Here is a 15,957-nt window from a genome sequence, read left to right on the forward strand (position 1 = left end):
GCTGGAGGGGCTGGGAGATGCTGTTGTGAATAATTGAAAAAATACCTCTCTGAGTAGCGGAGGCCAAAGGAATAAAGGAGACAGGAGGCTGTTTTCAGAAAGTTACCTGAAATTGCTGGGTTCTGTGCTGACCACCTCGGCTCCAGAAGGACGCAGCAGAAATAGAAGAGGTCTTGCAGAAGGACAGTGGAAATAATTATACATAGATTAGCGGGGGGGGAAAAAAAGAGATCGAAGGCCCTTTTTAAAGGAGACTAATAATAGAAGAGCACATAAAAGAAGCGGGATATAAAAGTGTGGGGATTCGCGTGCTCCTATTTACCCTCGCTCGCAGTGACGAAGAGCTCGACTGAAGAAGAGAGAAGGCGACAGATACAGATGGAAGGCAGAGGAGAGCGGGGAAGCTTTTTATTTTAAGTTTTAATTAACTTCCTTCCACGGGATATCTTTGTTCACAAGAATTTAAAGGGAGTCAAAAAGGAGAAAGGGTCCTGTGCCTCCGGGCGCCGTCACTGCTACTGGAAAGGGCTGTGGATGCTGCTGGTGTTACTGGGATGAGGTGGGCCGTTGAGTATGTCATTTCTGTGTTTTAATTGTTCTTTGCTCTCGAGAGGTGAAATGAGTTGGCTGGTGGCCTGTGGTGTCCCACTGGTTGGGGACCCCCACTGATGTGGCAGTGTCTGTGGGCAGCCCAGCCCTGCCTGGGGTCTTTCTGGGAAAACCTGCCCCATCCTCATGGACTGGGATATCTGATGCTCTTCGTTCAAGCTCAGAGGGAACCATGTGGTTGTCCATGTGGGGTTTGCTCTGATGATGCTGTTTGACTTGAGCCACGGCAGCGGTGCTGTGAAGGTACCACCGTGATGGTCCCAGTGTTTGCTGCCAACTCCTTGATGTCTCTTGCTTGGTGAAAACCCGGGTTTTGGCAAACATGGATGTGGCTGGGTGTCACCAGGGGAGCTCTGGAGGGATGGCTGGAGCATGAGCTCTGGAGGGACCCTCTGATGGCTGGAGTGTGACCTGGCTGTGTGGCTCTGGGGGGTCTAGAGGACTCCTCCCAGGACTGGACTGATTTCTTCTAGCTGGTAGCTGTGTCCTGGGCAGGAGAGTCTCTTGTGCTTGGGCAGCTTCTGTGAAACACTGGTGCTGTGTTCCAGAAAAGTGAGTAAGAATGGGACAGAGAGGCAGATGTTTAATTTTCCATGCAGTTGGGCATCGGCAGAAGCTCTTGCAGGTTTCAGAGTGTTTTCCAGGAGAACACACCCAGTTTGTACATAGAGTTCTGGCTTTTTTTTACGGGATCTTTTTAGCTTGTGGAGCCATTTCCCTGTCCCGTTTCTGAGATGGTTCCCAGCTGGTGTGAGCTGTGGTGGCTCTTGGGAGCCGTGGCCCTGCTGGGAGGACCCATATGCTGTGTTGGTACAGCGAGAGGTGCCAACGTGTTCTTCAGCTGCCCAGACACCAGGAAAACACAGTTGCTTCATGCCATATATACCTCAGTTACTGCTGCCCTGCTCTTGCAGCGCCTTGCTCTGCCCAGCATCAGCAACCTTCACTGCTAGAAGTAGATGTCCTCCTTGTAAGATCCAGTTATTTTTGGATTTCTTTGAAGAAAACAGCATTTAGCATATGTCATCTTGTATGTATGTCAGCATTAATGCTTTAGAGCATCCTCTCCAAGGAGGAGATTGTTGTTAAATGTTGTTCTGTTTTCTGCAAAGGCTGAAATAAGGTGAGGTGCATTGTGTTTCTTGGAGAGCGGTGATGCTGCTCCAAAGATTTTGTAGTTCATATTGTTCAATAAGTGCCTGGGCTCAGGGGGAGAGAGGTTGGTGGAAAGTGTATCAACCTGTTCTTCTAAAAAAAAAGATATATTATATTTTCAAGCAATTTGCTGGCTGTGTTCTCCCTAAGGAAGAGCTGAAGGACTGCTAACATGTTTGTAAAGGTACCGGATACCTTATCTGCAGGACAGTTGTGTTGCAGCTATTGCTGTGAACGTGTTAGCTCGTCCGTGTTTGACCGTGACCCAGTCTGCTCGCCTGGACATGCCCACACGGAGAAGAAGAGGAGCCTGCCTGTCAGTGTGTGTGTGTGTGGAGGAGGGAGGTATCATGCCCAACACGAGTCCTGAGCTTGGTCTGGCCAAACTTGCATGGTTTTCCCTCTCACCCCATGTTCCTGGGCTTGTTGAGCCTCCAGCAGCGGTGAGATGGAGCAGGTCATCCCTGTGTGATGCTGGTTGAGGTCTGCTGGTTGCAGGAACCTTGGTGCTGCTGGAGCTTCTTGGCATGACTGGGATCCCATGGGCCAGCCCGGCAAGCCATGGGCTTGTGATCTGGCAGGAGGCTGGAGGCAGGTGGCACCGTGGGGCTGGTCTTTGCTCACCTGAGGACCATGATGGTGCCATGGGGTGGTTTAGCTCCTGCCTGGGCACTGCCTGGGGACACGATGACTGCGACCCATCCTGGTCCCCGGGCAGCTCCACTGCCTATTTCAGGGGACGGTGCCATGGGGTGGTTCAGCTCCTGCCTGGGCACAGCCTGGAGACATGATGGCTGCAATCCATCCCTGGTTCCCGGGCAGCTCCACTGCCTATTTCAGGGGATCATCATCTCTTATTTCCCCATTCCTTTCCCATCAAATCACCTCCGTGATGCCAGGATGGCTTCCTCTGACACCGGTCACTGGCCAAGCCCATGGCCTTTCCAGCAGGTCCCACTTGTAACCCTTGGGTTGCTCCATCAAGTCCCACTGAAGCTTTTTTGGAGCCCTGAGTGGGATCTAGCCCTCCACCTGGTCTGCAGGGGATCGGGGGTCCCCGCCAGCGGCCCCCCAGCTTGGGGTAGGGGAGAGGCTGCTCTTTAATCCCATCTCTCTGCTCCGGCATCCCGCTGCCAACAGAGCTCCCCTTGTTTACCCAACTCGGAGGAATCGGTTTACAAGGCTCACAAATACCCTTTTCACCTTTCCCATCAGAAAACACCTCCCGAAACAATGAGGAAATCGGACGCCGCCACCTGATCGCTCCCAAGGAACCTGCGGGGCCGGGAGCTGGGGGCTGGGGGGCCTGGGAGCTGGGGGCCATGGGCCGGGAATGCCTGGCTGGGATTCTCCTCGGCACGGCTGGCACGGCTCTGCAGGTGGGCAGCCACAGGTGCCACCCAAAAATTACCTAGAGGGGCTTTAAGTGCTGAAGCTGGTGATGACCAGCGTGGAGGTCAGTGCTCCCTGCCTGGCATGCTCTGCTCGGCTGGGTGCACTTTGCAGCACCTGCAGAAACAAAAAGAAAAAACAAAATCATTTTTTTTTTAAACTTTAATGGCTCTAGTTAATCTTTCCCACCACCTTTGACACCAGGAGAAAGGATGCTGAGATGTTATCTGGGAGCTGCTAACTGGTGGTAGTACCAATGCTAAGTAATTAGAACCAGAGCCCCCATCCCAGGTGGAGGGAGAGGAAGAGGAGGGGGGCTGTGTGTGTGTGGAGGGACCCCATCAGGTGCTGTGGGTTCTTGGGGTGCTGGGTTGGGGTGTTGGGTACCCGCTTATCGCCTTCCACAGCAGGGCTCCAGCACACTCCATGCAGGATTAGACCCGAAAGCACTGGGCTGTCACTGGTGGGACACTGGTGCTGGGTCCACCTCCCTCCTATCGCAAGGGACACGCTGAGCTGGGACAGTTCGTGGTCTGCTCATCTCCCAGGAGCGGGGTCAAAACTGGGTTTTTGGGAGGTTATTGTTTCGAGCAGCAGCGTCCTCCCTTTCAGTGTCCTGTCCCTCTGCCGGACCCAAATTCAGGTTGTCTAATAGAGTGTGTGTGTGTGGCTGTGTCCCAGAGTGTGTCATTGTGCAGGTGTCAGTCTTAGGCTCAGTGTTAAGGTTGAGTTGAATTTTGATATTTTATTTTTTTTTCCCTCCCCACTTTAAAAACAGGGAAATCAAACTGCAATGTACGGAGGATACAGCAGATCCCCCCCCGAATTACTGTGCGTGCTCTGAGGGCATGTTGAATTTTCCTATTAATTTAAAAGATCTGTTCATTCTTTCCAGTTAAGATAAATTTGAAGATGTGTCCTTGTTAAGACAAGTCAGGAGTGTAATTCTTTCTTGCCTTCAACGGTCCTTCTGAAGTACAATTTCTCCTACTCTTTGCTGTACCACTGCGTACAGGTGACTTGTGACAATTTTTTGGACACTTATTTTCTCTGCTCTTCTCGTGACAAATGTTGCTTTTCACGTTCTGTGTTTTAAAGGAGAATTTCCTGGAGAAGTGGCCTCTTGGAGGACGGGAACCATTGTCGGTCTTTCCTAGGACAGCCATCACAAGCTATTGCTTGTGACAAAACAACATACTTTTTTGGGGGAAAAAATAATATCTCACTGTATGGTTAAGAGCTTGAAGAGCGATGAGGGAGGTGCTACACTTCAGGGGTTTCTCATCACCCCTCGTGCTGCCCGGCCTCTCGGCTGGGAAACAGCCCTGCTTTTAGAGAAGAGAGGGAGGACACTAAGGGGGAAATGGAGGAGAAAAAATGAGGGAAATTGGAGGACAAAGGGTAAAACGTGTGTGTGCGGGCAGGAATGCGGCTGGCAGGGAGCAGCAGTCAGAGGGAGCACCCCCAAAAGCCCCCCCGCTGCCTCTGCCTGCGATGACGGGCTGCCTGCTTTGGCTGGTAGCTCTGTCTTGCTCGATGTTCCTGCAGGAGATCTGGAAAATGTTCCTGGGCTAATTCCCAGGCAGAAGCTGTATGTGCTCCTGAAGCCGAGACCGAGCCTTCAGAGAAGAAATACAGCTCGTAATTTCATCCTTAAAACTAATAAAACAAACATAGGCCTTCTTTCTGGATTCTCTGGGATGAAGGAGTGCCAGCAGGATGTGGTGCTCGGGATGTTCTCAGCTCCCTTGATTGCTTTATGGCCTCTCCCCTGCTTAAAAGTCAGCTTGACCTGATCCCAGCCAGCCGTGCCGTCAGCGCAGGCTGGTGTCGCGTGGACCGGTCGGTTCGCAGGTGTTGGCCAAGGTTTTGGCCAAGGAGGTGTGATAGTTCCTCCTGGTATGGAGATGGGGGACGGATAGGAGCCTTCTCCTCCCGCTCCGACGTTGCAAGACATCTGCATGACTTGTTTGTGGCTTCCTGTTTGGCATCTTCTGGGCAGGAGGGAGCTGGCAGAGGTTGGAGGATGGGAATTTGAGTCACTTGAGAGTCCGGTGCCAGAAAGCTTCTGACTCAGCCCCGTCGTGGAGAAACGAGTGTGGGATCCAGCTGCCTGTCGGGGTGGGAAGCCGTGAGCGAGCGTGCAAGTGTTCACTTGCGCGGCATGTCTGCGGCCCGGCGCGGGGCGGGGAGGCTCTTCTGCATCTCCTGGGATTGCGTCAGGGCTCCGGCCGTGGGTGGGGGAAGCCTTTATCTCTCCCAAGGCTTTGGAAGCGGCGTGCTGGCTGGTGGCCAGCTGACCTACTTGGTAGCCTGCAAGCCGAGCGCGGCGCTCACCTGCCGGCAGCGCGGCGGGGATGGAGCCGGGCTCTGCTCAGCGTCCCACCTGCACCAACCCTGCAGGGGTTAAGTTTCTTAGAATCACAGAAGGGTTGGGGGTTGGAAGGGACCTTAAAGATCAGCCGGTTCCAACCCCCCTGCCCTGGGCAGGGACACCTCCCACCAGACCAGGTTGCTCAAAGCCCCGTCCAACCTGGCCTTGAACCCCTCCAGGGATGGGGCAGCCACAGCTTCTCTGGGCAACCTCAGCCAGGGTCTCACCACCCTCACAGCAAAGAATTTCTTCTTAATATCTAATCTAAATCTCGTCTCTTCCAGTTTAAAACCAATACCCCTCATCCTATGACTCCACTCCCTGATCAAGAGTCCCTCCCCAACCCTCCTGGAGCTCCTTTAGGGACTGGAAGGGGCTCTAAGGTCTCCCCGGAACCTTCTCTTCTCCAGGCTGAGCAACCCCAACTCTCTCAGCCTGTCCTCACAGCAGAGGGGCTCCAGCCCTCTGATCCTCTTTGTGGCCTCCTCTGGACCTGCACCAACATGTCCATGTCCTTCTTGTGCTGAGGACTCCAGAGCTGGACTCAGTACTCCTCCTCTTTCCAAGAAGCTGCTGCATTGCCCTTCTTCCACAAGTTAGGGTTTTTACAAAACTTCATGGCTTCCTGAAAGCTTGTGTGGCAAAGGCATGGCCACCACACCTGTGGTGCTGGGGTTTGATGATCCTGACTGTGTGTCCCCCCCTCCCTCCTGATGTCCCATGACCATGGTGCTGCTTTGGGTGCCACTGGAGCCAGCGTGGTGGAGGCAGAGCCACAGCTGGGCAGGGAGGATGGGGCAGAAAAACCACCTGAATTCAGCTCCCACCTCTGGAGCAGTGTGGGTGAAGGGGACTGTTCCCACCAGCCCTGTGCCTTCCCTGTGCTCCTGGGGCTGGGCAGGCGAGCTGGTGGAGCTGGTCAGGGCTGTCCCCTCTGACCCGGCGAGCTGATGGAGAGGTCCTCCTGATGTCTGGCTGTCTGTCCTGGCCGTCCTTCCTGCTGCTACAGCTGGCACCGAGCTCCAGAGCCCTTGCCAAGGGCATCGGGGTGTGTGTGGGCTCCAGCTCCGCCTGCCGCCTCCGAGGCTGGTCGGTTGGTCGGTGTGTGGATCTGCTGGGGTTCCTGGAGCCTGGGCTGTTCAGGAGCTGCTTTCAGCTCCCTGGCTTCTTGCTAAGACTTGTACTAGAGCCACGGAGCAGGTTGGTCTTGTGTGTGTTTGATGTTCCTTCCGTGGTGCCTGCAGCCCCAGCCGGTGCAGCTGGCTGGGGGGGGAGAAGGTGTCCCATCTCCCCATCCAAATGCTGGGGTGGGATGGAGCAGGGATCCGCCGTGTCCGGGAGCAGAAGGGAAAGCCACGGATGTAGAGCCTGCCAAAGCACACGCTTCGGTTTTTGCCGTGCCCAAATTACATGAGGGAGTTGGAGCAGAGATAACTTTGCAGGAACATCCATTCCCACCTTATCTTCCATCAAGAATGCGTTACGTTGCCTACATCAAAGTAGATGCTCTGCTGCCTCCCTCCTCGTTGCCCTAATCCTCTACTTCACGCTGAAAAAAAAAAATATCAGAGTCTTGCTCCACAATAATGAAATCTAAATGCTAATTATCAGCATATTGCCTTCCTTCCCTTTGCAGTGCCCTGCCTTCCAGCCCCAAATAGCTTTCCTCCCTCCTTGCTCCTCTCCATCCGGTCCTCCCACGCTCCTGGGCACGCCGTTGAGCCTGGCTTGGTAGAAGTTGTCCTGCAGGATGCTTCCCTCCCTTCCATTTAAGGACAGGAATTCCTCGGGGAGCCAGGGTGTGGAAGGGATCCCTCCCTGTGCCCCATTGTCAGGACTTCTCCCCGTACCTAATTATCGCCTGTCCCTGCAGGAAGCTCCTTGCCTGGCCGTCGGGCAGAGCCGCGGCGTCTCCAGCCTGCCCGCTCCACAGCTCTTTGTGGGAAGGCTCCATTCCCCTTTGGGTGCCAGGCTTGGGTCTGGGAAAGGTGCTCACCCTCATCATGGAGGGAGGGCTGGGGAACGGGACTGAACCGAGAGAGTTTTTGTCGGTGGGAGCCTAACTCGGCTCCTTGCACGTGCATTGATGGTGAAGGAAGAGGAGAGCTTTATTTTGGTGTCAAAAAACATCTTGTGGAGAGAAAGCAGCAGAAGTGGGAGCCTAAGTTGGCTTCTTGCACATGCATTGATGGCAAAGGAAGAGGAGAGCTTCATTTTGGTGTCAAAAAAACATCTTGTGGAGAGAAAGCAGCAGAGTTTAAGCACACGTGAAAAAAAGAGAAGTTGTGGGTGCTCCATCCCTGGAGGGGTTCAAGGATGGATGGATGGCGCTTTGAGCAAGCTGGGGAGGGACTCTTTGCCAGGAAGGGTAATGATAGGACAAGGGGAAACGGTTTTAAATTGGAAGAAAAAAGATTCAGATTAGATATCAGAAAGAAATTTTTTACTATGAGGGTGGTGAGACACTGGAACAGGTTGCCCAGGGAAGTTGTGGCTGCCCCATCCCTGGAGGGGTTCAAGACCAGGCTGGATGTGGCCTTGAGCAACTGGTCTGGGGGGAGGTGTCCCTGCCCATGGCAGGGGGGTTGGAACTTGATGATCTTTGAGGTCCCTTCCAACCCAAACCATTCTATGATTCTATGGTCAAGAGGGAGGTGTCCCTGCCCATGGATGATAGAACTGGCTGATCTTTAAGGTCCCCTTCAATTCAAACCGTTCTATGATTCTATGAAAATAAATGGTGTGGATGTGGGGCTCTGTGGGGGGGTGGGACGGGCTGGCGTGGCCCCTGCTGCTCGTGCTCAAGGCTGACCTCTCGCCCTCCTCTCTTTCTAGGTTCATGAGTGGGAAGGGGCTGGTCATCTACCCGGAGATTGGGGATAAACTGGACATTATCTGCCCCAAGGCCGAGCCATCCAAGCCTTACGAGTACTACAAGCTGTACCTGGTGAAGAAGGACCAGGCAGATGCCTGCAGCACCGTCATGGACCCCAACGTGCTGGTGACGTGCAACCGGCCCGAGCAGGAGATCCGCTTCACCATCAAGTTTCAGGAATTCAGCCCCAACTACATGGGCCTGGAGTTCAAGCGACAGCAGGATTACTTCATCACATGTGAGTCGCCCTCCTCTTCCTCGCCGCCGGCCGGCCCTGGCAACAAGGGTGGGGGCCGTGGGGGGCCTGGAGAGTGTCGCCAGGCGCTTGTTTGCGACTTGGCTGGTGCAAAGAGCTGACACGTACGGAAAATATTTCCCGCTGGATGGGAGAAGAGGGAGGAATGTGTCTCTGGCCAAGCAGGTCACCGGCCCCTGTCTGGCTGCTGGGCTGTGCCTTGTGCCCCCTGCCCTGAGCAGATCCCCCTGATGGGGTCACCCCTGGCGTGGAGGCGCAGTGTGTGTCTGGAGCTTGTTTTTTGCAGCTGTTCTCCTCCGAGGTGTTGCAGGGCATTTCTTGTAGGGTTTGCCCTGGGAAGCTCCCGGTGGAACAGTTGGGATCACGAGGAAGGGGGACCGAGGAGACGCTCACCCCCCTCCCTGGGCGCTGCCTGCGAGAGCATCCCTGGCAGTGGGAAGCTGCCGGTGGTGCCCAGACCTTGCTGTGCTCTAAATGGCTGTAAAAATTCCACATACTGGCCTGTTCCTGTTGTTTCTTGGTATAAAACGGCACTACAAAGGGGAGAGGGAAGGAGGGCTGAATTTTCTTGGAGCCCGTGGTCTGTGCGTGCGGGGGACCATCGCGCAGGGACACCCTGTGCCAGCTCTGGCATGAATAGAGGGCGGACTCTGGAGGGCTCAACCTTCCCTAGGTCTGATGGTGCTGAGCTGGGCGATTCCTGCCATCTCTCTCCCCCTGCTCAGCTTCTCCTCAGCCTCCCCGTTTCTCCCTGGCTCGGCCCATCGCGTGCGAAGCCGCGGCGGAGCAGCCGGCAAAGGGCACGGTGGCCACGTGGCTCCTGTCTCCCCTCGCCACCACAGCCTGGCACAGAGGGCAGCCGCCCGCGTGGGAGGCGAGTGCCGAGCCCTGGGAAGCCACTGCTTTCTAGTCGGTAAACAAATGTATTTTTAGCCTGAAATCTTTGCCCTCTGAGGGGGTGGGCGAGGATGTTGCACAGGCGGCTGGGGGCAGGAGGTGCTCTGCCACCCTGGATTTCCTGGTGATACTGCCAGCCTGGATTTCCTTCAGGCTGGGGCCGCCTGAAGTTTTGCTGCAGAATAATTTTAAGAAATCCCAGTGCACGGAATGCAGCCGGAATGGGGTCTGGCAGGTCAGCCCTCAGCCCACCCTTGCGTCCTTTGTGGTGGATTTTGCTTAGTGTTTCCTGACGCCTGGCTGAGCAGTCGGGATCGGGAGGAGCAGGGACCGAGAGGATGCTCCTCCTCCCTGGGGTGGTGAGGAAGGGGCTCGCAGGGGTTTCTAGTGACCCCTGCCTGGCACGACATGGCCATAGGAGGGGTGACAGCAGGGAGGACCTGGCACAACCACCCCCTCAGCCTGCTCGGCACTGTGGTGGTGCCAGCAGAGAGCCAGGGCTGCGCGGGGCTGAGTCACCGTTTGGCAGGGCTGGTCTCTCCTGAGAGCTGCCATCTCTGTCACCCTTGCTGGCCGGTTCTGGGGCCATCTGCCTGTTGTCACTCAGGGGTCACAAGTGGGATCACCAGTTTTGCAGCCATTGGGGCGCGGGCAACCCTGGCTGCAAGCCCAGGGGATGGGCTGGAGATGCCAAAAGTCCTGGCACAGGTTCCCCGCTGGCTCCCATCTCCCTCATCCTCGGTAACCAGGGCTGTCTCCAGCCTGGTGGCTCTGGGACCTCGAAAGGTCAGCCCTTCTGCTGTCCCTCAGCTGATGCAAGGCTAAATTCAACAGCAAGATTTTCCTGCAGTGAGCAAAGAGGAGGGGAGAAGGGGCTAAATGTACAGCCGTGAGCCTTTTGTATGTCGGGCAAACATCTTGAAGCACTTGGTCAACGGCTCCTCCGTGCTCAGGGGGTCAAGTTCAAGCAGTGGCCTGGTTGTCAAGCTAATGAGAGCTGAAAGCAGGGTCCTGCCTCGCGCCCCACTGGGACCCTTGGGCTGCAAATAGCCCCCAAAAACAAATATGTTGCCCAGAAGGAGCTCGGGAGGCTGACAGAGCTCTGGGGAGGAGAAACGTGGGGGTCCCTCGCGTTGCAAGGGCAGTCTGGCAGGAAGGTGCAGGCAAAGGGAATTTCCCCGAGCTCTGAATTACACAAGTTTTAAGGAGCTGCTTTGCATTTTACATGAAAGCTCTTGCTGGAATTAAATCAACTGGCCGAGGGCAGGTCGGAGGTTTGGCTGAGGCTTTTAAACTCATTGCATTTTTGCTCAATCTCTCTTTTTATTTTTTTTTATTTTTTATGATTCTGCTATCTAGAAATTTTTTCTACATTTGTAACGCAGCCCTGATTTCATCTCGAGGCGAGGTGACTCCACACAGACTGCCGTAAACTCCTCTTTATCCTCTTATTTCCCCGTCTCCCCTTGGCAGCATCTCATAGGGATGTGGTGAGCGGGCTGCTCAGCATCTCTGTGGGGTCCTCCCCTTCTCTCCTCGGGAAGGGGGGGGCTGGCAGTGTCCTCTGCATCCTCCTCGGACCGTTTCTGACTTTAATTTCTCTTGACTCCTCCGCGCTTTGATGCGAGCCCCCTGGGCGCTGGGAGCGAGCGGCCGCTGCCAGCTGAACTTTGGCCCCTGGGTGGGCCGAGGATGCTCCTGTGATCTGGCCGTACCCTCTGCCGAGCAGCCCCAGGAGCTCTTTCTGCCAAGAAATAAAATAGCCAAAAAAACAAAGTCAAAAGTCTCCTGAGCAGACCACCCACGTGTTGTCTTTCTTTTTTTTTATTTCCTTTCTTTCTTTTTTTCCTCTTTTTTTTTTTTTTTTTTTTTTTTCCCTTACCCTCCCCTCTCCCCAAGCTTTACTTTGACACACAAAAGGGTTTTTTTGTTGTTTTTTTTTTTTTTCTTCCTTTTTATTTGCCGGCGGCCCTAAGCCGGGGGGAAGCGCTGCTGAGGCGCAGGGGAGCGGGGCGGCAGCGGGACGTGTGCCGCTTGTCCCCCCCCTCCCCAAACCTTCCCCAGGCATCTGGAAAACCTCCCCCCTGGAGCCAGGGGGGGGCTTCCCGGGGTCCCTCCCCATTCAGGGCTGCTCCCCCCTCGCCTTGGATATGCCAAGCCTTGTTTAGGGCCACTTTTATCACCGAGGGACACGGCCCCAGCCCTCGGCTTAGCAATGAAAAAAGGCTTTTGAAAGCAACCGTAACCTCTCCCCATCCTCTCCGAAGCCTCACACCCAGCCCCAGCCGTCGTTAAAACCATCTTTTCTTCTGATGCCTCTTCCTAAGCCTTTTCATGAAGAACGAGATGTGGCAGCTCCTGCCTGCAGGTCCACGCTGGAGACAGAAGCTTGGTGGAGGACGTGGGGCTCCAGTAGGACACGGGGCACCGTCGCCGGGACAGGGCTTGGAGAGTGAAGGGAAGCTGGGAATTTGGGAATTGGGTGTTTTGCTCCATGGCAAGACTTTGAGTTCAGGGCAGCCTGTGAGTTTTGGAGTGCCACAAAGAGGATCAGAGGGCTGGAGCCCCGACTTTGAGTTTAGGGCAGCCCATGAGTTTTGGAGCGCCACAAAGAGGATCAGAGAGCTGGAGGCCCTCTGCTGTGAGGACAGGCTGAGAGAGTTGGGGTTGCTCAGCCTGGAGAAGAGAAGGCTCCGGGGAGACCTTAGAGCCCCTTCCAGTCCCTAAATTTGCTCCAGGAGAGATGGGGAAGGACTCTTGATCGGGGAGGGGAGCCATAGGACGAGGGATAATGGTTTAAAATGAAAGTGGGGAGATTAGATTAGATCTCAGGAAGAAATTCTTTGCTGTCAGGTTCTTGAGACCCTGGCTGAGGTTGCCCAGAGAAGAGGGCAGATTTAGACTAGATCTCTGGAAGAAATTCTTTGCTGTCAGGTTGTTGAGACCCTGGCTGAGGTTGCCCAGAGAAGCTGTGGCTGCCCCATCCCTGGAGGGGTTCAAGGCCAGGTTAGATGGGGCTTTGAGCAACCTGGTCTGGTGGGAGGTGTCCCTGCCCAGGGCAGGGGGGTTGGAACTGGCTGATCTTTAAGGTCCCTTCCAACCCCAACCATTCTATGATTCTTCTGTCCTTGGTCTCCTGTGGCTTTGCCTGGAATCTCCTGTCCCCGGCATCCTGTCCCCTCCCTGCAAAACCATCGTATGCTGTGGGCAGACAGAGAGAAGGGTGTAATGGTGGCTCTCCCAGGTGGTTCCTTCTGCTGTGCTGCGTGGGAGGTAGGAAGGTGAGGTCCAACAGGAATGAATTCTTGCTTTTTACCTCAAAAGAAAGTCCTTTTGGGGGGTTCTTGGCCAAGCACGAAGCCGTGGCAGGCTGCTAGAAAGGTCGATGGGGTCTCCAGAGTAGCTTGGACTTGCAGACCATGCGTGGATGTGAGTGCTGCCACCTTCCCCAGACCAGTGGTGAGATTTGGATCGTTCACACTGGCCTCATCAAGGCAGAAGGTGCTTCTGGCTCATTAGCAGGCGTGCGGTTCCTCCTCCCTTCGTCCCTGCTGAGCTGGTTGAGAAGCTGGTTGAGAAGCTGGTTGCCTGTGAATGGCTGAAATGGGAGGGAAGAATGTGTCCAAGTGCTTAAATAATCCATCCGGTTGCTTTTTGGGCTAGCAGGAGCAAAGGCCTATAGGAAGATGAAAACTGAAGACTGTTTTATGGACGTGGTGTCCCAGAGGTGGAGTAGGGGTCCTACTTCAGGCCTGTGGATCATCTGCCCCAAGTCTGAGAGCCTGACCATACCAACGTTTCTCCTCAACCTTGGTTTTTACCGATTTCTGGTGGTTTTCCCTGCTTCCCTGGCTGTCCGTGTCCCACTCAAGTAGCCTTCCCCCCCATCCCTGGTGTCTGTGCTCCTGGGACGCTCATGGGCAGCTCCGGCCCCCACCGTGGCTTATCCAGCCGTGCAGGTTCGGTTCTCTCCACCTCTCCTCCTAATTCACTCCGGCTCTTAATTGCGTTTGCTGCTGCTCTTTGAACTTGCTCCAGTTTTACTATCTCTGGTAATGAGGTGCCTAGATAGAGATGCATTCATCCCGATGTCCTGGCAGCGGGGCGGTGCGAGGAGGAGCTCCCGCCGCGGCTTCCCACCATGTAGGATCCCTGGACGTGGCCCAGTGGTGTCCTACCTACTGCTGGTGCCACCGTGCTCTACCTCAGGTGACATGTTCTTCAACCTAGGGCTTGCTTCGTCCTTGGATGTGGCGGTGGTGGTGGTCCTTAGAGCCCTTTCTGTGTTTGGTGGGGTGTGTTTGGAGGAACAAAAGACCCCCAAGAAAAGCCTTGCTCAGCGTTTTGATGCCCTTCAGGCAGCTGTTTGCAGATGTGATGGGCAACACCTTGGCCAACCAGCTCTGTGATGGTTTTGCAGGTGGGATCTCTTGCCTGTCCCTCTGCCAAATCCCACCTCTCCTGGGAGCCTGTATAAGGCGAGGAGACCTCATTTGATGAAAGCACTAAAGCAAAAGCGAGGCCCCGGTAGATGTTTGCCCCATAAATCTGTGCTGGTTATTGTTAGTCTTTAAGCCCTTCAATCCATTTTTGATGTAATAATGTTTGTAATCCAATCTAACACTTTTTGGCAGCAGGATTCAGCGAGACCAGATATATTATCCCGAGCGTTTAAACCCCTTGTCTTGCATTTCTGTTTTTAGATGCAATTAGACTTAACCTGGCAAGAATTATTTGTTGTAAACCATCGCTGCCTCTGCGACGTGGGCTTCGTTCCTGGGCCTTTCTACGTCAGCATTTTTCTATAGCTTGCAGTTGAGCATGGAGAAGGGGGTCACCTATATATTGCCAACTGCCAGAAGCCTCCTTCCTTCTTTTTTTTTTTTTTGGGACATGTTGCCATACTTGCTTTTCTGGCTGTACTCCTCCAGCTTCCGAAATAGCTGCCGTTGGTTTGGGAAGCCCGTAGCCCATGTGTGAGAGTGTCTGTGGAGCTGCTTGAAGCTTCTTTTTGCAGCCCTTGGTATTTAATAACTTCCTCCCTGGTTCTTTCTGCCCCGGTTGCCCGTCTCTGATGGGTGCTGTGCTGGGAGGTGGGGGGACGGGACCAGGAGCAGCCCCCCCCCGGGCTGTTTGTCACTCTGCCAGCTCTTTGCTGGCTTTCTTTTCCTGATTGCATTTGAATGTGGCCACTTTCATGTGCTCCTCATCTTCCGTCCCACAACTTGTTTGGTGAAGATGAGTTGAAAGCAAAAGTGCCGTTTGATGCCGTGATGAAGAGCTATGAACTTGTGCTGATAAAAACCCAATTAACCGGCTTCCTCATTCTTCACCCAAATGGGCCGGCGCTGGCCTCGTCCCACCAGCTTGCGACATACCTGCGGCGACGTGGAAAGCCTGGGTGAAGCAAAGCCATCCTGGTGTCACAACCGTCTGGTTTTGAGGACTGGCTTTCCCTCCTGCATCCCCATCCCACTGGGAACTGGTGGCAGAGGGTGGATGAGACCCTCTCCCCACGGGAGATGCTGCGTGGGAGCCGGCGGGCTTGCGCTGGAGACAAACGGGTCTCTAACGGTGTCCCACTCCCAACTTCAAAGCCTGGTGCTGGACACGTCAAACCCAAATAATGGCCCTTAGACAACACGCGGTTCCTTGTCTTGGAGGCTTGTCTGAAGACCGTGACCACAGTAAATGCGATTTTGTTGAGCCCTGTCCCTTAAGCCTCTGCCTCTTTTCTCTTCTCCTCCTCCCTCCTGACCTTTTCGGCTCAGCGCTGTCCCCGGACAGCCCCTGGCAGCTGATCTCATAGCTCAGCCTTTCACGGCCCTAATAGGGATGAAAAGCCCTATCAGAAAGGGCCAGTGTCCTGCACCCGGCCAGGAGGTAAATACCCAGCGCTTTGATCTGCTCCTGGGACGGGGTGAGGCGGGGAAGGGGGGGCTCTGCCTGCAACAAAGACCCCGGCTGGGGGTGCCGGTACCCGCTTAACTCTCTGGCTGCTGGGCAGCCTGGGCCCTGCCTGCACCCGGCAGGCAGCTGCCTGCAGCTCTGGCATGGCCAAGGGAGGGCTTTCCTGGCCACCAGAAGCCGGGCACCAGGCTGTGTCTGCCCAGGGAGCCGGGCTCCTGCCTCCGAGGATGCTCTTCCCCAGGAGAAACGATTTCCAGGAGCATCTCGTTAATGCTGACACGACCCATTAGTAGAAAATAAAACGTGTTTAACTCCTCAGCGCTCCTGAAAACCGAGGTGATGTGCAGAAGTGATGTGCAGCCTGGGCTATGGCAGCAAGGAGGTGACATCCAGCTCTCACCCATGCAGCCCCTGCCCAATCCTGCTCTGCACCCTTTGAGGCTGCTGGAGGGTGTCACTCTGCCTGCCCCCCCCCCCCCCCCCCCGCAC

The 15,957-nt window shown here is 54.9% G+C and overlaps 1 protein-coding gene across 2 annotated transcripts in view; it reads left to right on the forward strand.

Annotated features, from left to right (window-relative positions):
- The window catches only part of EFNB1 (ephrin-B1), a 53,929-nt gene that overhangs the window by 24,350 nt on the left and 13,622 nt on the right, over positions 1–15,957 (forward strand). For both annotated transcript variants that reach the window (XM_014954952.1, XM_014954953.1), the window contains exon 2: positions 8,366–8,643. In XM_014954952.1, coding sequence (XP_014810438.1) covers positions 8,366–8,643 — 278 coding nt within the window. The remainder of the gene's footprint in view (positions 1–8,365; positions 8,644–15,957) is intronic.

This window comes from Calidris pugnax, unplaced genomic scaffold (genome assembly GCF_001431845.1).
Source record: "Calidris pugnax isolate Ruff unplaced genomic scaffold, ASM143184v1 scaffold38, whole genome shotgun sequence".
Classification (NCBI taxonomy): Eukaryota; Metazoa; Chordata; class Aves; order Charadriiformes; family Scolopacidae; genus Calidris; species Calidris pugnax.